At 39.2% G+C, this 24,038-nt stretch overlaps 1 protein-coding gene across 1 annotated transcript; it reads left to right on the top strand.

The window, feature by feature from the left end:
- The first annotated feature begins 737 nt into the window (after positions 1 to 737).
- Positions 738 to 17,416, top strand: LOC145775767 (uncharacterized). Its single transcript, XM_082587132.1, has 5 exons — positions 738 to 769; positions 9,396 to 9,486; positions 12,692 to 12,874; positions 14,818 to 14,955; positions 16,155 to 17,416. Exons 2-5 carry the CDS (start codon positions 9,430 to 9,432, stop codon positions 16,296 to 16,298), a joined length of 522 nt encoding a protein of 173 aa, XP_082443258.1. The 5' UTR covers positions 738 to 769; positions 9,396 to 9,429; the 3' UTR covers positions 16,299 to 17,416.
- Positions 17,417 to 24,038: the final 6,622 nt, after the last annotated feature.

Below are 24,038 nucleotides of genomic sequence, written 5' to 3'. Positions count from 1 at the left end.
GTTCGGCTCTTGGGGTGTGCGCTTGAGCAACGCATTTCAGGACTGCTCTCGATTCAACGGCACCTAGTGGATAACTGGCAACAACACTTCAACAATAGGAAAACATCAGTCTGCCAATTTCGGTAACCGGCCTTGCGTCAAAAGCCTAAGTTATATACAAGTATGCGAAAATACCAGGAATAACCTAACAAAAGCAATGTCAGTCCGAGGATATAGGTTCCAAACCAACCAGCCAACGCTTCCAAGCTTCGAGGTGCACTCAGTTGAAGTGCCGTTAGGCTCTTGCAACGACATGTTAAGTTGTTCAGAATTTGTAGTATGTCGTAATATGTAGGCTATAAGTAGGTCAATCTTGAAAAAAAAACTGTTTGTTTTTTAGATTTGTTTGAAAATTGAAATTCTTTTTTCTTAATTTGACAAGAGTTAAAATGAAATAATCGAGTTAGGGACAATTTTCAGATTAGGCAATGTGCATTATTGTGTTAAAATTACTGTCGGCTGCTTTTTTACGGTAACTTATATTCTGTGTTTTAAGAGTTTTTGACGCTTTTCCGAGGTTTTGCGACAAGGTTTCTATTCTAACAGCGGGATGAACTTTAGGCTTGCATGCACTCTTGAAGCCGCTTTGCAGTGAAATGATGTGTTTGGAGAATTTGCAAAGCGGCTGAGAGAATTATTAGGCTTTGTCTGGCAACACTGAAAAATACTTTCTTTTCAACAATCAACAATAGATTTGCGCGTTTTTGCAGTCTGCTTCTGCACTTGGCAGGTATTTCAGTGAATTTATATCTTGTTTTATCTTATTTCAGTTTATTTCAGTTTATATAGTTTATATCTTATTTCAGTTTATTTATATCTTGGCAGGTATTTTCAGTTTCATTTATATCAGTGTGTATCCTCTGGGGATCCTTCTCTTGTATCATGGGCCAATCCTATAGATGTTTGCTGGTACACCCCTTCATTTTCTTTGAATTTCAGTGAATGTTTGCTTTTAGGTTAAGTCAGTGTTTTTCAGTTGAGAACCTAATTAGCCTAGCTGATAAATAAAAGTGCAGCAGTTAAAAAGATAGAAACAGCTCATATCCAATCGATATTATCCATGCATTGACTATAATTTGGACTGATCCTTAAAGTTGCAAGTCATCAAGCCTGCTAGATAAAATTATCAGTCAAATTCGCTAGCCTAGACTTTATAGACTTGTCCTATACATTGTACAACTTGAGATTTCTCATTGTTTATTGTAAATTATATCAGTTACTGTTTTGAAAATCGAAATAGTTTGCTACACTTAAGTTGAAATTCATTCATAGAGGTCTATTTGTTACACTGAGCCATTGCTCAATGCACTACTACTACTAAGCTATCTAGGTAAGTAGGCCTAGGCCATATAATGATCTTTTTTATTTCCTTTTTATGTTACAATCACAACATCCAGTAAGTATCTTGCCTACAATCTTTTTTCTCTTGTCGCTTTATAGGCTATCAGGGCAACTGTTGGTTAGCCACTGTCTGGTGTCAGTGGAGACTGGGTCTTCCATACCATAAGGTGGCCTGTACAGTGGGCAATCCTTCATTATATGGGCTTCCATCTACATTTCACCACACTCACAGGCAGCACTCTCTGTCAAGCCCCAATGCAGCATATTGTCCAACACCAGCGAGCAAAGGGTTACGCCTAGTTTAGCAAGTCTAGATGGGACATGACCCAACTGGTTTTCAAACGGTGATCCAAATACTTGATAAAGTGGAGATTTGCTGCTTGATCACTGTTTACACCATATATCGATACCTCATGGCACCACTGTGTTTACTGGGGTGTCTACCAGAGGCTGTCAGAAAAGTGTGCAGCGCATACAAATGGCTTTCTTGATTTTAACTGCTGCTTTTCAAAGAAGGTTTTCCCATTGTAGTTGCATGCACCACGTAGCTGAGGTTTAGGGCTTTGCGGCTTAGGCAAAGAACAGCACGCTGGCACCGTAGTGTAGCTGGCTCAATATCTGCAAGGACAGGCAAACAGTCAGTTGAAGACACCAGTCACAATTAGAAGTCAGCTGTTAATTGGCACATCAACATGGTCAATGCGGGTGCTTTTGCACCAAGTAGCAGCACAGTATTCAGCAGGGGCGTAGACTAAGGCTAAGCCACTTGGTCTAAGCACTGAGAGGCCAGCACTAGTGTTGTCAACCGCGCCGCGTACGCGGCCGCGTGCGCGGTGATGTGGCCGCGCCACGCGGGCACCGCATAGAAATGTTGACTGTGCCAACCTTGCCGCGCGGGCACCGAGCGGGAAAATAATGAAGAAAAAAGAAAACTGAAAAAAAAATTTGTCGGTAGCATGGTTAAACAAACTTTTCAAGCTTGAGCTCACTGTATCGTTGAACATTACAGTGGGATAACTGTTCTAGCGAGTTTATAACAGGTTGTGGAAATTTGCAAGATCCAAACTTTTGGAGAATTACAAGGGGAATTAAACTTTTGGAGAATTACAGGGAAATTCATTTATGAGAATGTGGTTGCTGGCAAGTGACAACACTGTTCAATGCAATGCTGAGTGACTTGAGTCCTTGTCAAACCAGTCAGCAAAAAGGCTGTTGCATGTTGTTACCTGTCAGTATTTAGTTCAGATTTTTTTTGACCATCACAATTGTAATGTTTCGCGCTAGCCTTTACGTCTGACTATTTCGGACGAACTCCCAAAGACGAACAGATAACTTTATTTGAATCTCAAACATAAACTGTCAACGTAAACGCCCACATAACTGCGGCACTAAAACGATTGACTTGGACAACTAGTTGAACTCGAATTGGAGAATCTGCCGCAACGCTGCCAGGAAAGCGTATTTAACAGCGGCCAATCAAGAGGTCATGGAAAACGTGCAAGGCAAAACGTGAAACACGAGGTATAATACAAACTTAAAAGGCAAGTTCTCCAAAGATTAAAAGTTTAAAGGCACATTTCCAATATATTACAACAATGACAACAATACGTAGCAGAAGTCTAGAAAAAAGGAGGTCTATGAGAATGTAGGAGCTTTTCTCATTGGGTATCACAGTTTATGCAATTAACCGATTTTATCTGTGCTATTTGAATACAGTAGCAGTAAAAAGTTATTCATTTAAGGGTGAGAACAACTAATCCAACTTCTGTGGCTGTGAAATATTTAATTGAAATGATCTGTTTGATATGGTCAGTCAGTAACAATGCTGTTACAAAAGTATTTGGTCTTAAATGTAGGTACGTACTCTCTTACTGTATTGCTCTCTTACAGCATGCTATGATACTTTCAGATTTTGCGGTGCGGGCGCAGTGTGACATTTTCAGAATTTTTGCGGTGCAGTGTGCGGGCAGACATTTGCAGTGCAGTGCGGGTAGCGGGCAGATTTTTCCTGCCCGCGCCATCACTAGCCAGCACCCAACCCTGAGTGTGCTGAAAAAGCTGAAACTTTTTGCATAAGTGTTCTAGGTGTTTGAGGTATGTAAGAGACCAGTTTAGTCAAACCCCAAGGTATATAGGTGCGGCTTCAAAAGGAAGTGTGCAGTCGTTATTTTAGATGTTAATTTTTTTTTATTTGAGCCTCTATTACATCGGTGGAAGGCAGAAGCCACAGTCTTTGCATCACTTAGCTTGAGGCGTTATTGGTGCATTTAGGAAGATAAAATGTCCATATCTTTAATCAAAGTGTTTTTCACTGCTTTCCATTTGTGATGTGAATAAATAATGGCCAGGTCATCTGCAATATTCTGCATATTATGCCTATTGGAGGCATATGGAAGGAATGTATAGGCAAGGAGTAGCCTACATATACGCATTCATTGCTTATAATGATGTAAAAGTGCAGAAAAGGTGGAAATAAAATAGTATTGGCAGTGTGGAAATGTCTTTAGTGTCAGTGAGGGATGAAGTGTATTTGAGTTGTTTTAAATGAATTTCCAAATATACTGCTGGTGCGGGAAAGAGCTTTGTGTTTGAAGGATGGGGCTTCTTTAGGGAGAGACAGATGTGTTTATTTGCCTTTCAACATTAGCCTACAAGTCAAATTTATAACAAGCAAATAGATAGGCAAAGCACCAACGAATCTTTATAGTGGTAGTCTTCATTTCAGTAATCTTATTGAACAAATTTAGACAACAATGCAGCAGAAAATTGTAAGGTCCTTGAACAAGTAGGGTATATGGCAGTTAGGTGAAATGAAGGGCGAAGGCTTATCATTTGCAGTAGTAGTAACATACGGTATTCATATTTATTACAATTGAGCAACTGTAGGTAGATGGTTGCAGATGTACTTGAGTGTAGTAGATAGATGGTGTTAAACAGGGTCTGTTACTATTCGGTGAGTCCGATTCGGTGAGTCTGATTCGGTGAGTTCCTAACCCCTAACCCCAAACCCCTAACCCTAAAGTGGCAATGATAATTAGGCTATGGTACCCGACAATTTAAAAATAAAGTTGAAAAAATCCCCCGTTAAGGGATCGGACTCATTAAAACGGGCCATTCCGTGTTAAACAACACTACAATTCTAAGCAATAGGTCTGTCACAGTTGTTTCTATGTCTTACAGGCAAAGTGAGTTTGGAAAAATTGATGACATAGTTTATTGAGATATCAAACGTTAAACAGTCAAATAAATGATCGAATAGTTTACTTGTGAAATGATGGATGGAATACTTGAATGACTAAACAAATAGTTTGCAACTTCCAGCACGTAAACAAATCAAATTCTGAGCATCAAAAGTCTTCTTCGATTTTAAAATAAATATGCACTACTACGTACTTGCATCATCTACTTTACAGCAATAACATACCCTTTTACAATCTATTCAATATCATCTAGAACTTTATAATCGTCTTCAACATACTTTTCGTTACAACTACAATCGTTTTCAACATACAGAAACAGATGCTTGGAGAATCACATGTATTGCAGAATCTTCTAGTAGTAAGTTTTGCAATAAAATATTGTGTAATTAAAGGGAAGTATGGGTCAGTAATAGACGAAACACTACAATAGAATTATAAAATATAATTGTTCACTTATTTTAGGACAATAATGTAGCCCAGTGGTTCCCAACCTTTTAGACCTTGCGGCACCCTATCAAAAAGATAAATAGTTTGCGGCACCCTGGCAAAACTGGATCAATTCTATGAGGTTTCTGTATTTCAAATAACTGTATGAAATAACACAGAATAAGTTGTACAGTATAGCGCGCGTAAATAAATGTTGTTATTCAAAAGTCAGTGTAAAATTTGGGCTTGACTTCTTGCACAAAGTCCCTTAATATGTGGGGGCACATTCGATAAAGCCACTCGTATTTCTTCCTCGACTACAAGCAGTCGTTCTCGTTTTTTAGTTTGTTACGGAAAATCCACTCTCACATAGGTGGGTCTGCTACTATTCGGTGAGTCCGATTCGGTGAGTCCGATTCGGTGAGTCTGATTCGGTGAGTTCCTAACTTCTAACCCCTAACCTTAACTCCTAACCCCTAACCCTAAAACGGCAATGATAATTAGGCTACGGTACCCGATAATTTAAAAAAAAATTGAAAAAATCCCCCGTTAAGGGATCGGACTCACCGAATCGGACTAACCGAATCGGACTCACCGAATCGGACTCACCGAAACGGGCCATTCCGCACATAGGTAAGCTATGACATGGAAAACTGCAGCAAAAGCACAATAGCTTTCTTTCCAATGCAAGGATATTTATTTTGAATTTTTATCCAGAAGTCGTGGAGAGGCATCTGCTTGTGCATAAGCTTAAAATTTCCATCGTTACGAATGTCAATTAATTCTTATTTAAGATTCAAAACAATATGAGAGTCCATTAAAACTGGATTTCTCAAATTCTTTGCAAAATAAAATCATGAAACCTGGCAATAATGATGCGTTTCAAACGTTTTTATGGAAAGAACAGCAACGAGTCAAAATCTCTTTCACGCTGTTTTTCCTGGGCGAGAAAACAAAGGCTTGCCGCGGATTACCTACTTACCATCAGCGACTTCTCCACTAAGCGACCCTCCAGAAAGGAGCCGGGAATAACTACGAGACGCGCAACTTAATGCGCACTGAAACTCGGTTAGAAATAAATAAATTCCGCACTTAACGGGTTAAAGTTAAAATAATGAATGGGCCGGAATATTGCAATATCTTGCGGCACCCTTGAGCATTGCAATTGGCACCCCAGGATGCCGCGGCACCCCGGTTGGGAACCACTGATGTAGCCTGTCGCGGGACTACGCATATTATTGTGCCAAGGCCTTTGGCCCAAAGATTCAGTTAATGGTGATCTTTGTTTTGTCACTGTTGAACCTCTTAGCTTATAGGCTACCTCAGGGGTGTGCAACCTTGTTTACAGGAGGGCCAGATATAAAGAACTGGGTGAATGCGCGGGCCACAGGTTCATTTACCATATAATTTCTAGTAGTTGCAGGCACAAAAAAGTATAAATTTCTGAAGAAAACTGTTATTCAATTCTATTGTCACACAATCTTTAAACGAGTTCAGTGAAAAGTTTGCAGCTGGCTTCTTTTCCCCACGGCTTTTTCCTAATTTACTTTAATGGAAGTGCTCGCAATTCGAAGTCTATTTTCCAAGTGTTCGTCTGTCAGAACCGATCGATAGGAAGATTTTATGACGCCCATTTTAGAAAAAAATTGCTCGCACAAATACGTTGAGCCAAAAAGAGCCATTTTTAAAGCCATGAATTTTTTCAATGTGGAAAGTCATCTTGGTTGAGATGTTTTCGGTAAAGATCGCCAAGATTCATTTCTAAATACTTTGCTTTCAAATCCGTTTTCTCTTGAAGATCAATCAGTTCAGGTTGGATATCAGCTGGTGCTTTGTCAATGTCTGTGTTGAATGGCGAATGGCTGAGGATTCGCATAAGTTACTGTTTTTTTGCTGCAGTCTTCTATTGAGTTCATTCAATTGTTTTTTTTTGCCTTTTTTCAATTGTTTTTTTTTTCTTCCCATACCTCTAGGCTACTTCTTTACTTCTAATTTTAACAAATTTGGTATTTTGACTGGTTCAACAAATTTGGCAAGGAATGGGCCGCTAGGCTGAAGTTGTTCTGATCCAACTGCTTGTAGGCTAGGCCTACATTAGGCAACTGCTAAATTTGACGCAAGCCGGCTCTACAAAAAGTCTTAAGCAAGAGATCAAACAAAAAGGCGATAAAGCCAGAGACGGTAGCAGGGCTCCGCCTCTGATCTGCTGATGTTCCAAATAATTAAATACAATGGATTAGCGGTGGCCGGTGGGAAATTTCTAAAATGGTTAACAAAAGGTGCGAAATTACTATAATTCACTCCACAATGAATTGTTCACATGTACCAGACTAAACTAAATTATAAACACGTTTCGCGGGCCGCACACAATTCAAAATTGGTACATCTTCGCGGGCCGCACAATTTTTCTTCGCGGGCCGCATTTGGCCCGCGGGTCGCACGTTGCACACCCCTGGGCTACCTTCTTGACTTGCTTACATGCTAAGTGTAGTAGAAAATGAGATCAGTGGCAAAGCACTTTGAATAGCTTTACAATAAATTTTCTAATTTTATTGATGTATTTAGTTGAACTTTTGTTATTATAGTAGTTGATTGTAACATGTTTTTTATGCTCTATATTGTTTAAAAATGTCTACAATTTAATGCTGTTTGAATTTTTGGATTAGCATTTATGGCAAGTATCCTCACACTAAATTATTTTTTGGTACTTCAGTTATTTAAAATGGTTAATAATTACTATGTATTTGTATATATATACCGTATATGAAAACATTTTGAAATAAGTTTATTTTTAAATCAATTTTTCTAAATATCAGTAACAAAAGAGGGAAAACTGTGGAATTGTTGAAATAGAATTCTTTAATTGTACCCTTGTCAAATGCATCAACAAACAAGCTCACAGCCAGTTCGTAATATAATTTTATTGAACCTGTTATGGTTTGTAATCAGTTTTAGCGCTTGTAGGTTTTAAGCCGCCGTGCTCGATGGTCGGCAACGTCTCTCCTGTATTTCTCTGATAAAATCGTGGACGGCTTATCTCCTTCAAGCCCTTTACTTTTTGTTAGAAAAACACCAATTTGGAGATGACCTTTTTGAAAACGACCAATTCTGTGCCGTTTTTCTAGAAAATCTTGTAACGACTTCTCGAAAATCCTGAGGCTGTTTGTTTCCACGTTTAACTTCCCTCACCCATGAAAATGAAACGGTTTATATTGTAATTGTTTCACAATGAGATAAATGTGAATTAGCTGTTATCTTGTGGACCGTATATCTAGCAACGATTACAGGTTAGGTGATAATAATCAATGAGCATTGAGGGTCATGCTAGTAATATTGAGGGGAGTGGGCGATTTTATACACCTGACAAAGAAAAGTAATAACTGTGAATAAAATTAATTTGTTACGTTTTAAAGAAGGTGATTGCTAGATTTGTCACAGATTGTCCGTATGAAAATTTATACCCTGTGTTTTTATTTATTTTTTGCAAATACTGACTTTATCTAAGAATCTCAGCTCCATTGCTCCCTTCGATTCTTATGGTGTAATAAAAACAATCCTCTCGTATTGTTTTTGCATTACTTTGATATATCTTATGTCAACGTCATCTGTGCTTTGAGTTTTAATTATCTTAATTACATTGCAAAAACGCTAATTTACTAAGGGGCAAAATGTGACACTTCACACCTACTTGAAATTGTTGTTTAGGAAGTCATTAATTTGCAAGTGAATTGTTCGAATGTAGATCACTGCCCCTAAACAATCCCTATAATTCTTCAAATAAAATGACCAGATCCGTTGTGGGTTTTTTTAAAACTTCTGTTTCTGTACATACAAATATATTTTGATAATGACGATGTTTGACAGCGATATAATGGAACTGGGTTTCAACTTGGTCGGTCACTGCCCCTCAATAATTTCTATTAGCCTCTAATTACTTAAAGAAACAGACTTCACAATGGGATTTTAGAGAACTTCCATCTCCGCACAGACAGTTATATTTTAATCATGAAACACTGTTTGACAGCGCGTTTACGCTGAATCGGTCGTCTCCAAAAAAGACAATCTCCTAATTGGCAGCACCTAATCGGGCCATTCCGTTACATAGTAAAAGTTATAGCTGAATGTATTTACACGGATTTTACTACGTTTTAGCCTATCCAGCATTTGATGATAAATCAAATGCTAGTTTGTTGTTTAATATGTTTCAATAATCACAGCTTTGGACAAAGGTTTAAAATGACATACAGTACTTGGTTTACTCGTATTGCAATTTTATTTGTTTTTATTACTCCAAAATTAGAGTTTGGATTTAAAAAAATGCTTTTGAACATGCAGGAACCAACAGCACTTTTTTGATATTGTATTATTAATATTGTTTCTGTTTTATAGGCTTGGGCAACAGTCTTCTGACAGAAACACTATCATGACAACAGAAGCATCAAATGTTTCTATTAGCAATATTTCTTCTACAGCCTCAACGGTATGGACTACTTTATTTACTCCACATTGTCTTGTAAGGTATATTCACATTTGCATAAGAATGTATTTGATGGGAGTGTTCAAATTTATTTTTTTGGGAAAAATTTTCTTGTTTTACTATCTTTTAAAATAAAATTTTGTCACGCTGGATCAGGAATATCTAAAGAAGGAGATACGAAGGCTTTTATTACGTCTGACAATAGAAGAGCTTTTGTTTATCGTAATAATCTGTGTTTATCGTAAAATGACAATTGGCAGCGATAGTAGTTTAATAAATCTTGTTATGATAACTTGCATTGCGCTATTAGCATCAGGCCTGGATATTCACAGCTTTGGTTGCTTTTTAATTCAACTACCCATTATACTTGCTTTACATCTAGCCTACTGCAAAGGCTTTGTGTAAAAAAACAGCTTACTGGTAACTTTTCAACTGTCTTTGTAAACAAGTATTCTTTAAATATGCCCTACGTAACATTTGCCCTTATGCCCTACGTAATATGCCCTTTAAATATGCCCTCCACATACCTCGGTGTCAAATTAGATAGGTCCCTCACATACAAATCCCATATCGAAAAAGTAAGAGCTAAGGTGGCTTCTAGAAATAATATTTTGCAGAAACTCGGAAACTCTGATTGGGGTGCCCTCCCTGACACAATACGGTCAACTGCTTTAGCCTTATGCTATTCGGTTGCAGAATATGCTTGCCCAGTGTGGGAACGCTCAGCACATGCCAAGAAAATTGACCCCATATTGAACCAAAGCTGCCGTCTGATTACAGGTTGTCTCAAGCTAACCAACATCACGTCGCTGCACATTCTGTCTGGAATTGCTCCCCCCAACATCAGAAGAAGTGTGACCAGCAGAAAGGAAAGGTCTTGTCAGGACATAGATTTGAGACACCCACTGTATGGCCAAACTCCAGCACACAGGCGTCTGAAGTCAAGAAAAAGTTTCCTTGCTTCAGTTGTCCCATTAGGTCATGACGATGTCGCCGCCAATGTGCTGGTTCAACTATGGCAGGAGAGACTGGCAGCCGGACCGACATTGGCCAATATGGAGCTCACACCCATGGAGAGCCTTCCTCCCGGAAAACGTGAACCGTGGAAGTATTGGCGATGCCTCAACCGCTTAAGAACTGGTATTGGCAGGTGTAAAACCTTGATGAGACACTGGGGGTATTCCATGGGGAGCACAAGTTGCAAATGCGGACAGGAGCAAACGATGCAACATCTACTCGAATGCCCTGACCTAAAAGCAAGGTGCTCTGCACAGGATTTGGCCGAGTTCAACGATAGAGCAAGAGCCTGCGTGATGCTCTGGGCTACGGCCGTGTGACACATGATGAAGAAGAATATGCCCTATGATAACTGTCTTCTGTAGCTTATTGTACCAGCTGCGCTACAAAACTTCCTATGATTTAAAAAAGAACCACATGTTTAAAGCACTACAAACTACCGCCCTGGTAGTGTCATGAGAATAAGGCAATCGCTGCGCGGAATGGCCCCTTTCGGTGAGTCCGATTCGGTGAGTTCCCTATTCAGTGAGAGCCCTATTCGGTGATTTTTTTTTTTAAATTATTGGGTACCGTAGCCTAATTATCATTGCCGTTATAGGGTAAAGGGGTAGGGGGTTTAGGGGTAAGGAGTTTAGGGGTTAAGGTCTTATTTCAACGTTTGGCGACGTTAAAACGATGTAAAAGCGGCAATGATAATTAGGCTACGGTACCCAAGAATTTAAAAAAAAAAATTCAAAAAAATCACCGAATAGGGCTCTCACCGAAAAAGGCTCTCACCGAATCGGACTCACCGAATAGTAGCAGACCCTTCGCTGCGAGCCTTCATATCCCCTTCTCTAGATATTCCTGGGCTGGATGCATCAACAGTGAATCATCAACAAAGAATCAGATTGTGCAAATTTCGGTTACCAATCTGTGATTTTAATCAATAGATTAAGGTTGACACATGTAAAAATAATAGTCCTCGAAATAAGTTATTTAGGCAGCAGATTAGCTTAATCGGTGAATAATCCACTGTTAGTGTAGCCTACCGTAACTGAAAAGTTTCAGTTGCCTTCTTTTTAAGAAAAATGCTGTAGCCTACTGTTAGTGTTCAATACAAATTTTGTGCACTATTGCACGTTTTAAACCTTTGAAGGTTTTTCCACCGTTTCTCGTTTATTCCCGTGCTGGTATATCGACTATTGTAGCTAACAGGCTAAGTATCTTTTTCGTTCCGGACGCGTTAGCGATGAAAACTGAAACGATATGATATTCACAAACATAGAGACACGATTGAACAATTCAATCTGATCAGCCAGGAGCAGTGAAAGGTCACTGGTCACCCAGTTAGCTGCTTCAGACAACAAATAACATTTCTATCTAATTTTCAACAAAATATATCAATTAGTTCAGCTTTGGGAGAGAAGTAATTTTCGCATGGACAACAGACAGGTGATGAACAACAATTTAATTGGATGTAATGACATTATTGTAGAAACAATACAATAAACTAAGAAGTAATTCACATGCTAAACTCAAACGTTTTCGGCTAATGTCTATCCCTCGTCAGGCAGTAACTTTATGCATCTAAGGTGAGAAATTCAAGCAAGCGACTATAAAACAAGAAACAAACGTAATTTGATATAACTTCAGCAAAAAGATGCCCCTCTAACGCTTAATTGTTTGTTGAACGTGGGGTTGCTTCCTTTTATTTGACGTGACTCGTGAATTTTGGTTTAAAATTTTGATTAACGATTTCAAGGTAGTTGTAGCCAACATACGATCATTAATCTTACACGAACAAGTAAACTTGCCATTCTGTTAGCCAATTAACAACACTTTGAGGCACTACAAGACATAGGAAGCACTGGACAATCTACAAACTGAACATCTAGTTCATCAAAGGCCGCAACGACTATGATACAGACACAACTACTGAAACTATCAATTTATAGGCCACTAGCAAATCTAACTGCTATCAAATGTAACAGATCGGCCTCCAGCCAAATTTTAAGCTCGAACGTTGGCATAGAGATGGCCAAGTTACTCTAAACAGATCGCCATGCTATCGGTATCATGGGTATAAGTTGAAATTGGCAAATTTTTTTATTTAGTTTGAAGTTCGCTGGCTACTGCACTAGGCTGTATTTAGTTATACCATTACAACTTTTGTGTTTTACCATCACTTGGCTCTTACGTTGTGTTTTAGGAGCAAAGTGTATCTGACGAACTTCGAGCAAATCTTGGAATTGATCCTGATGTAGCAGTGCCAATTTTTATTGTTTTTGTTGTATTTTATATGATAGCATATCTTGCTGTTGTGGCGTTTATTGTATATAAGACAGATTGGAAAGACCCAATGGACTTTGGAACACGTAGCAGAATGTTAAAAGTAGGTGTTATTTCTTTATGCTGTATATTAAAAGGTAAAATTGTGTAACAAAACTTTACCATAAAATACATTACGTTTGAAGATTTAGGCTCTTCTGACTTCGTTGTTACTCGTTCTTCTCACATTACTACCACAGCGATGTGGCCTCGCTAGCATGTCAATACTGCATTTTGTGGATGACACCAATGCGAATGATTTGAATTTTTCCAGTCAATTGTAGACATGAACAAGTTGAATGCAATTTGTCTCTTACGCCAAAACGGTCAGTCGGACCACTCGGCATAGGCTACAACTCAGCAAGTACATTTCAGCAAATGAGATGAGATCGCATGCTAAACTGACTTTTGACATGTCAAGTTTCAGTTTGCTCAGTTTCATCATTTGCCAATTGTTAACCACTTGCTGAAATGTTGCTAGCTCAGTTGTCACTTGTTCAACTGCCACGTGCTCAGTTCAGAACTGCTGCGTGTGGGAGACTCCGTAAAAACAGCCAAAACGACTACTTGTTCCATTTTTGAGAAATGACTTCGAGAACGAAGAAGCTTTAACATCAAACGGCGCTGGTTTGACTCGGTGTGTGCGCTTGAGCAACGTATTCTAAGGACTGCTATTCATTCAGCGGCACCTAATGAATGGAATAATTCCCCGGCAACAACACTTTAACAATCGGAAAACTTTACTGTGTCAATCTCGGTAACCGGCCCTGCGTCAAAAGCCTCTATAAGTATGCGAAACTACAAAGAATAACCTATCGAGGCTTTGTCAGTCCGAGGATACGGGTTCACACCCAAACTACTGTATTTTTATTAGTAGACAATCTGAATAATTATGCAACCTGAATATGCAACCATCTTTCGTAACTAAAGTTTATCTGTGTTAAATACTCACATATGACATAGACGCAGGATTGACGGCCAAGTTAAACAATTCACGTACCACTGCAAGTGGGTAGGCTATGTTGATTATTCCCGTTTAAAATGGAAAAGTTGCTAATTGGCACTCAAGTTTAGGAAAAGTGTTTTACGTTTCAATTTACCCTGTAGTTCTTTGACTTACAGTATGTGTTTGCAGTTTTGCATATAGATGATTATATTCTGTTGTTTAACATCGGTGTGGGCACATCTCTACTCTGTATATAAATTGTCCTATTCAGATTTCTAAAAGTAGGCTACTGGATGTCCAACTGGGTAGGCACTCGTATTACACTTTTCCAAAACAATAACGCAATCATGCGTGACATAGTCTATGATTCTTCGCGAATCAGCTGATTGCAGTCATGTGACTCAGCACGTGATATTGTGAGCGTTCTTCTGAAAACTCAGTCGAATTGTACAGGTATTTGCTTTAATTTATCACTGTGCTTGTGCAATGGTGGCACGAAGCAGCTAAATCTGTTTTCAGAATTCTGCTATACTTCGGTAGCCTACGTACCACGAACCTAAGTTGTTTCTGACAGAGCACAAGGTCGACTTGCCTTCGCTGAGCAACTCAACATCGGGAGCTCCCAATCTCGCATGTAAGGCAACGTCGACCAAAGGGTGTGAAGACCAGTCACCCTCTCCCGTACTGGTGAGCCGGCTGACCCCGACGTTCAGCACAACGTAGGAAACTCTACCTTTGGGTATCTCGGCCAAACCCAGCCCTCGGATACTAGTTAGACATTATGTGGCACGAAGCAACTAAATCCGTTTTCGGATTTTGCTTTACTTTGGTACCACAAATCTAAGTTGTTTCTGACGGAAAACAAGGGTCGGCTTCGTTGAGGAACCCACGATGTACTGCTGGAATCCATTCTTATCAACAACAAAAAAAAAAAGTAGCGTGCAGGCTATTTCAATTTACACTTCACGGAATCGACTGAAGGATTGTGTGATCTTATCATTGTTTCTTGTTTATATACAATTATATGGATCTATCTTAATGCCATTATTTTGCTGCAACAGTTAAAGAATGCTCAGTTATCTCAAAAACGAAAAGCGAACCTTATGGCCAAAGAAAAGATATATGAAGCAGACCTACCACACAAGGGCAATCGTATAAGAAAGAGTTTAGATACGAGAAATGAAAATGAAATGGAAAGGGTATGATGCTTGAAATAGCACGTAGGCTATGAGTAATATTACTTACTTAGTCACTTTATAAACAAACACAACGGTTGTCGCATTAGCACTCCCAGATGACATAGTTTACAGATTTTACTTGTCCATTTTCTCTTACGATTTTTGCTGCTTTGAAACTTTGTTAGTTTCTTTCTAAATGATTGTTCTACATCCATTACTGGCTGCCTTGAACTGCAGCCCACTTAACCTTCTAAATCTCCAACCACCGTGCATAAGGTTACGGCAAATAAAAAATTTATTGTATCATAAAAGTTATAATTCACGTGGTTATAAGGCAACCGCAACTGTTTACAACTTTACATAGAAATCTTATATTATTATTTTTGAAACAACCGAGAATTAAAGACCATTTCATGAAGATTTGGGAAAAATTTACTAGTATTTTTATTAAATTTTAATTTATTTCTTTTGTTATATAGTGTTGAAGTGGACTTAGAGAATAGAGATGATAAATTCAAAGCATTATTATTTTTTTAATTTTTCCATGGCCCCCTTGAAAAAGGCTCATGGCCCACTAGAAACCATGGCTCCCAAGTTGGAAACCCCTGGTTTAAGCCATACAACTTGCTCTTATTGCCCTGTTGCTCTTGGTTTAGAAAGTTATTGGTCCCAATCTATATATTGTTATTAGGTTATTACTGCACTCACCGTTTATTATGCCCACGGTTAATAGGCCAACCCGCTTATTAAGCATAATTTGGTTTGCTCCGGAATTATTAAATGTATAGGAGTGGCAGAGAATCGTCCCCCGCGTAATAGGCCCAAAATCATCCGGTTCCAAAGTGAGCTTAAGCGGGGACTACTGTATTTCATTTATTTAAGTCAGTTACCGAATTTCAGCAGGCCGGTTTTCGGCCCTATTTTAAGACGACTGCCATTTAAGTTTAACATCAGTTTAGGTTTTTTCGTTGTCATCAGTTACATTTATTTAGTAACCTCAAACTAAATGGATGTTTTTTTTTTTCAATTTTAAACTTTTTGTCTTTCTGTTAACCTATTGTGGAGCTTGCTTGGATTGTTGGATTGATTACTTCAGTTAGGCTATTTCAGATAGATTTAGTTAGGTTAACAGCCTATAGGCTACTAGAGCGTGGCGAGGCCCAAGTGCTATGAAACGTATGTTTAAAAACTGTGCTCATTCTCAAATTGTTTTGTGCTAGATAAGAAAATCTTCTGACAAGAGTGGCCTTTCTTCCTTTACTGATATAGGAGAGAACAAAAGCGGCAAATCATTCAGCAGTGTTCATTCCCGGTCACCGAGTGTAGCAAGCAGAAGACTATCATCTTTTAGCGGTGAAAACTAAAACTGTTATTAAAAAACCCATCGCTTACGTCAGATGCCTAAATAATTACAGGAAAGGAAATAGGACATCAGTAAATTGTTTCAGACCAATTAAATCTTGGTTATTCAGATAACATCTGATATTCACTCAGCCGAATTTTCTAACGACTGGTATTAAAAATGCTTGTTGTTGAAACAGATTTGACATACGATAGGCTACACAAAGTTTACTTGGGTCATTGTAAAAAATTTATGCACGAAAAATATGTGAAGCAACAAAATCACAATTTTTGCACGATTGACGCAAATTACCGCTTTGTATATTATGCTCTTTTTCAGCCTTGTGTACATTTTTTAAAGACTGTATATTTAATTTCATTACTGATAGGTTTATCTCAAATGCTATTGTGTAAACGTTATGGCACGTGGAAAAAACAGAACTGGAGAAATTTCACTGTTGCTTTCCTTGCTAAAAACCTAATGTGAAAAGTTACTTTTTGGTTTAAAACAAAGAGAAACTATGAATGTGAAGACGATGTTCTGCTCACTAAGAAACCTAAATAGGCTACTGTACATGTATTTTAAAAGCTATCGTATGCCTCGAGGAAATGTATTTTCTATGACCTCTGAAATACCGTAAGGTTGTTCGATGTCAAGTTTACTTTTGATGCACTTTGATCTTGGCTACAGTCTCAAATTACTATTTGTTGATGCTTAAAAAACTGTTTCATTCCTGGTGCTTGAAAATAATAACAGTCGTTTCATTCTAAGTAGGCCTATTCTAGATCAGTGTAGTTATAAAAAGAATATAATCTGGCTGTAGTTCTCTGTGCATATCTTATGTTGTTATCTGTGCACAAAAATATTTTTAATCTAAATTTATGAAATAAAAATATTTTTTGGATCATTAAAACAACTTATTGTTGTTTTACGTGAATGTACGCACGCTTTTCAACAGTAGCCTACAGATAATGTGGAAGCCCTGCTACGGAACAACAAATTTATTCGCATAGATGAGTTGGATATTATTATTAATATTGGGCCGTAAAAGGGCAATAAGCCATATTTTTGGAGATTTTGTAGCTTTTTTACTTATGTTACCTCAAAAAAATCCAACTTTTAAATACACATTGTCGCTGCTGGTTACATGGCATTGTTTGCTTCTAATCAAGGTTGCGATTTGCGAAGTCAGGGCTTTCGGCGTGTCCGGACTCGGCCAGTTATACATCGATAATTCGGAGTCGTATATGTTTTGTCCGACTCCACATCCCTGTGTATAATGGGCTACGATGAATGTGATACGTAGTCGTGAAATGCAGCATAAAATCTCTATATAAACATGTCGGCCAAGTACCCTAATTCTATAATATCAGCATAGATCAATCAAGTGTAATTTTATGTATTAAAAGGCAATGAAACGGTTACTGGCCTGGCCAGTGAAGGCGTAGGCACCTGGACTTGCTTCGCAAACATCTTTATTGTTGTTTCTTTACGTGCAACTGCAAGGCGCATTTGTAAATTATAGGCTGAGCCGACGAAGGTTAAAAGGTTGATGTCACTGTAGGCTACCCAGATAGCAAAATCTGTCATTTTTACCTTAATTCAGCACATGCAGACTTTGAATTAATGTAAAAATGGCAAATTTTTTTGTTCGTGTAGACTGTAGACCTATAAAGGTGACACCTAAGATAAAACGTTAAAATGACCGTTCGAACATTAGGTACGGTAGAACATATTAAACAGGGAGTTGACACAAAGTGGTATTTGTTGTAGGTTACAGTAGTAGGCTAAGTTATTTGCGATATGAGATCTACTTTAAAGTAACCAACCTCTTGAGATCTACCAGATCACCGTCAACTTTTCAAAGCCACATAAATCGTTATCAATCATCAATATGTTGGTTTTAGTTTTGCAGTTTCTCTGTAGCAAAACTAAAATCAATAGCCTAATACAAATTATATGTATTAGGATGTTTCATTTTTTCACGATTTTTAAAATAAAAAATGCTTGGGATCTAATCAGATCGGATTTTGGTCACATACAGTCGATTCAAAATATTCTTTCAATCAGACGACTTTGAGAGGGTGCGCACTGCGCAGCCTCCTAAAGTTTGAAAAATTGAAACGTGGGAAAATTTGCAGGAAGTGTGCGATGTCTCGGTAACGGAAAAAGGTAGTAGCTAGGAAGACGTGTAAGGTATTAACTTGTGCGGAATGGCCAACTTCCTATCTGCGCTTAAAACATTGTACTACCTCATCTGCAACGGAAAAAAAAGTTAATTGCACAAAGCTGTTTTATTATATTTTTGATGTTTTGTTTCCAGTTTTAGAAAAGCCAAACGCTTCCAGAAACTACAGCATAACATTTTTAACGAACAGGTTTTGTTAATTATTCTATGACCTAACAATGCAGGATTGCTTGTGGACAAAAACTGTGATGATGACATCTCTGCTTCCGATTTTCTGCAGCTTCACCACCATGGTTGATATGTGAATAGTAGCCTATGGATCGTTATTTGTTTTAGGTTCAGAATCAGACGCATGACCGAGCAAAGAACAAAACTATGGAAAGAGTTATCGGAGTAAAGTCTTTTCTCAAGGAAATGTCTGTTAATGGTGAAGCTGCTGTTTTTAATGCGATTGTTGGTGCGTATGGTGAAAATCTATTCAAAGTAGGCTATACTCGATCATGAGTGATACAGCAAGGTTGAACACATGCAAATATAGTGGTGCAATTAAATGAGTGACTCCTTACATCATCGAAAATATTGGACACGAGATCTACATTCTTTTGAATGTAGCCCATGTTTTATGTAAATAAAATTTACTTGTCTCTCGTAATTGCTGAGGCTCAAGAACAAGCAAGGATCCAGGTGCAATGCAAGAAGACGCATTATTCAAGAAAATTAAGTGAATTGCAAAACATGGCTCGGACAATTTCATCGTCTGGAACAACATTGATGTTCAAATCGCACCCATAGCTGCTCTCTACCTCAGAAACAAAGTTGAATTGTCTTCAGATCAAAAACACTCAAGAATTTTTGACAAAAGGTTTCAGGAACTAAGTCGGTCTTGAAAATTCGTGGAAGTTCTTTACACTTTGCCGAATTGGAATTCAGGCTACTTTCAAACCGTTTGTCAATTCAGAGATTTCTCTGTCCATGAACTGATTGTAAAGTATTTCATAATGCAATTGAGTGTCTGCAGTAGCTGCCATCGAGCCTCTCCTCAATCTTTCAGGGACTCTTCTTTGCCGTGGTGCTTGCAAAGGCGTGATAAAATTAGCAGAAAAAATTTCCAGAAGTGAAACTGCATTTTTGTAATCGTTTTCAAACTCCAAATCACGATATTTCTCTAGAGTGATTTTCAGGATCTGAAACAGCTCTTCACAAGAGTCATTGTCAAGCTTTTCTCCTTGCAACGTGATACTAAATTGCTCCATAAATGCCAAAGGCTTCAAAATCAGCACAAGTCCCAAGTGTATTTCAGCTTTAACCAGTAGGCATCCCAGGGCCTGATTAAGATTCATGGGGGCCCGAGGCACAGCTACGTTTAGGGGTCCCTATTGGCAATCGCTTTCGATGCAGAGCACCAGCACTTGCTAAACTGAAGCCTAGCATAGCAAGTAACTTTCCAAGTAGCAAATGTGCCCAAGACCATGCAAGCAATGCCAAGCATTAATAATCAATTAATCATATAATGTTATGCCTCGGTGGGCATCTCGGTGTATGCTAGCATGAAATTTTACGTTAAAAGTGAAATAACAGGAATATTGTGTACAATTGCACATTGTACAACATTTAACACCATTATGGAAGAAATTAGGTAACTATACAATTAATTTGCTACAATATATACAAGGTTACAGTAGAATTCACAAAAAAAAATATATATATACAATATAACCAAAAAAATAACGCAATACAGTAATACAATACACGCATTAACTAAATTGAAAAAAATAACTACACAACACTTGAAAGTAACTTGAAATGTAAAAAAAAATTGGGGGCCCCCAAAACCAGGGGGCCTGAGGCCTGTGCCTCATGGTTAATCGGGCCCTAAGGCATCTTTTCAGATGATGGTAACACTCTGGGTACGGCAGCTTCTCATGTGGCTCTGAAGACCAATCCTGGCGTGGCAGTCTCGTCCACAGTTTGGACATATGAAATCAGAGGAGTTCTGAGGCTGCTGTCTCTCTTGTCTTCTTTGCTCTAGTTGCTTCCTCCGCCTCGACTGACCCTTTGCTAGACCCGCACTGACTTGGTAGCGCCATCTGTTGCGGTTTGCTGCGATCAGTTCCCAGCTGGCAGGGTCTATGTCAGTTAGCTTCAGGTCGCGTTTGCAAACGTCTCTGTAACGCAGTGCAGGTCGTCGTACTGGGCGTTTCCCTGTGGCAAGTTCACTGTACAGAATGTCCTTTGGAATGAGCCCATCCTTCATTCTTGATACATGCCCCAACCAGCGTAGACGTCGCTGGCAGAGGAGAAGGTGCATGCTCAGGGAGCAAGAACGTTCCAGAACAGTGGTGTTGGGTATTCTGTCCTTCCAGGAAATACCAGGAATGCGCCTCAAGCAACGAAGGTGAAAGCTTTCAAGGCGGTTTTCTTGTCTGGCATAAGTGGTCCAGGACTCACTACCGTACAGCAGAGTACTAAGAACACACGCACGGTACACTTTGAGTTTTGTGTTAAGTGTCAAAAGATTATTGTCCCACACTCTCGCTCCGAGTTGAGTCATCACTCCTGCAGCCCTGGCTATCCGTCTGTCGATTTCCTTATCTAAGGACAGCTCTAAGCTTGTTAAAATTCCTTGTGCTTTTATTTTTGCTTCTAGCGTAGACAGTATAGACCAGAAGCAACAATTTCTGACAAAAGTTTCGTGATGACATCATAGTTGACTGTATTGGTGTCATCCTGCACAACCATCTCATTGGGCATAGGCCTAATGGCCGCAGTAGCCTATGCTTTTTGAATTGTCTGCACAGTGCACAATTAAAAACAACAGCAATTCGAGATACTTGCAAACAACTAAATCGAAGTAGGCCTACAACTTTATAGCAAATAATTTTTTCCAAATTGTTGGGAGGGATGCTGCCAAAATATTGAGGGGGATATATCCCCCCATCCTCCTACTTCGGCACCACTGCCTACATGTCTACCTATCTTCTTCTGTTGCCGAGATATCGGATAGGCCTACTTTTTGCAAATTTTTCGATTCCTCAATTTTTCAGTTTGTGGGACTGCGCAACCTCTAAAAGCTGTCAGATCGAAAAAAATATTTTGTATTGGCTGTAGCCTATGTCACTATGTGACCAAAATCCGACCTGATTAGACCCCAAGCATTTTTGATTTCAAAAATCGTGAAAAAATAAAACACTATGTAGCCCACATGAAACCTCGTCAAGCATATGCAACTTAAACGAATAACAACGTATTAACTGTCCAGCTTTAACAAAAACCACCAATAGCCTAGAATTAATTAACACCACCGCAGTTTAGGCTACTGCACTGCATTAGAAAGAAACGTAGTTTTTCTCATAAATTTCCCGCTTTTTGTCGTATCCAGGCTTACGCCTGGTAGCCTACTTGAAGATTTAGATTAAGTCTACGAGAAGGCAAGGAAGCCAAATTTCGTTGTCCACCTTCAGGCATGCCTAAAGTGTCTTGCCAAAGACAGAGCCATATGATTTTGAGCCGTGTCGAAAAGTCCTCTTTTTAACGTCGAACCACGGCACTCACTTCTCGGCTAGGTAGGCCTATAGGCTATCTTCTGTAGAAGTAGAAAGAAAAAGGCAAGTAGATTTGTAAAAAAAGGAGAACGAGGAAGGTAGGTTCTGAAGTCAGGAGTGTATGAGCTGGTTGCATTGTGGTCATTGTTGATCTGTAGCCTACTTGATGAACTTCTTCATATTCATGTGCGAACAAGTAAGTCAGGCTCAAGGCACTCGCACAGCTGTCAGGCTCAAGGCACATCTGAGGTTGGGATACTTTTCCTCTACCTAAAGGGGAAGTGTGGGACCCATGGAACGGTTTTTGTTAATTGACCACTCAAGGCCGGATTAAGCTGATAGGGGGTCCGGGGCACTTTTAGATCGGGGGCCCCCGTGCAAAAACCACCTTTACTTCTACAATAGCATTAATCCAGCACTGCACAGCATTTTGCAGAAACATCAAAGACGGAAAAAAAAATAATGACACAAAACCACATTTTTTCCACGTAGGGGGCCCTTCAAAAGTCGGGGGGCCGGGGCACCTGCACTCTCTGCCCCCCTAAATCTGGGCCTGTGACCACTGTGTTTACAAATTACAATTTCCTAAGCTTTTTACATTGTTGTGGGACTAACCTACCTCCACAACTAATCATTTTTTTTTATTTTGATAGTTATGATGGTTATTGAGGGTTTTCAGAGATGTAGCCTACGTATACGCCGCAAATTCTACGACGCATAGCCTACTTGCGGCGTAGACTTTTTGTTTGCGCTAACGCTTGAGGCCACATTTTTTTGGATAGTTTGCGCTTGAGGCTACGCCGTAAAGTTTTCGCGTTTTTTTAGCGCATAGCGTCAACGCATACTGTTTAATGTCTTTTTTTCGCTACAACACGCCAATACCTTCCAGCGCTGCAATTGAAAGAATGTTTTCAATGAGCAAAGACATATTGGAACCAAAACACAGCAAAATGTCAGATGAACACTTTCAGATGCTTGTGTTTCTTCGTGGAAATTCAAAGTAAAACTTGTTTGTTTCGAGTGGTTTATACCGTGTGAATGTTTGGCACCTAGCAAACAAAGTTAGTTTACGCTAGTGTATGCGTTTACGCTGACGGTGTCAATATTTTTTGTATGCGAGTACATCACTGAGGGTCTTTAGGTTATTGGCAGACGCAAAGACGTTGGCTGCTTCCATAAGCTTGGAAACAGATTAATCTTTTCTGAGATTTTTTATCTGTCCGCGGAGAATGGTGATGGATTTCAAAGCTGAAGAAGCAAAGATCTTCTTGTTTTGGAGCTGATCTTCTGTCATGTCGGTCAGACATTGCAACAGGGTAGAGTAGCGCTTAACAACACAAGTGAGGCGAGAAACACGAACTCACCAACGAGTAGGAGTAGGAGGACACAAACCCAGCAAATTTCAGGCAACTTCATCAGAACCAAAAAGCGATATGAATAAAGTGACGGCTCCCGGCGCGGATGCATTAATGATGAGTCAGGTAACAATTCCATTTTATATGGAAAATTGTAAACCCGCAATGGTAGTGGTATCCAATTTGAACTCTGTGCGTTGCGCGAAGAGAAAAGAAAAAAAGTCGGTAAAACGCCTTTCAAGCTTTAATAACATTCTTTAAAATTGCTTCTCACTGTCAAGCTCTGTCACACCTTTGTCTTAATGTTGTAGTAAGCTACTGCTTTCAAATGAGGAAAGTTGCCTGGGATTGTCAGTCACACTGCAGCCTGCTTGACATCAGCTGTAGCTTTCGGCAAGTCACTTTTAAACGTGTCCACAGAATGTTGGCTAGACGTTCAGCTACACCACAGCTTTACATTTGGCCTTGGGGGGGAAGGGTGACTGGTCCTCACACCCGTTAGGTCGACGTTGCCTTACATGCAAGTGGGAGCTCCCAATGTTGGGTTTCTCAGCGAAGGCAAGTCGACTATTGTGTTCTGTCAGAAACAACAAATCTTTGTAAGTAAGCCTGTGATAGACTAGGCCGGTTTAGACGTTTAATTTCTAGCACGTTAAATGATGGTAAACATGTTTATG

The sequence above is a fragment of the Aplidium turbinatum genome, chromosome 8 (genome assembly GCF_918807975.1).
Source record: "Aplidium turbinatum chromosome 8, kaAplTurb1.1, whole genome shotgun sequence".
Taxonomy (NCBI): Eukaryota; Metazoa; Chordata; class Ascidiacea; order Aplousobranchia; family Polyclinidae; genus Aplidium; species Aplidium turbinatum.
The sequence above is the reverse complement of the archived record's forward strand: the minus strand, read 5'-3'. Positions and strand labels throughout refer to the sequence as shown.

Coding starts and splice junctions, on each gene's coding strand:
- LOC145775767 (XM_082587132.1), top strand. CDS start 9,430: ATGACAACAGAAGCATCAAATGTTTCTATTAGCAATATTTCTTCTACA. Junction 12,875..14,817: donor CACGTAGCAGAATGTTAAAA/GTAGGTGTTATT, acceptor TTGCTGCAACAG/TTAAAGAATGCTCAGTTATC. Junction 14,956..16,154: donor ATGAAAATGAAATGGAAAGG/GTATGATGCTTG, acceptor GTTTTGTGCTAG/ATAAGAAAATCTTCTGACAA.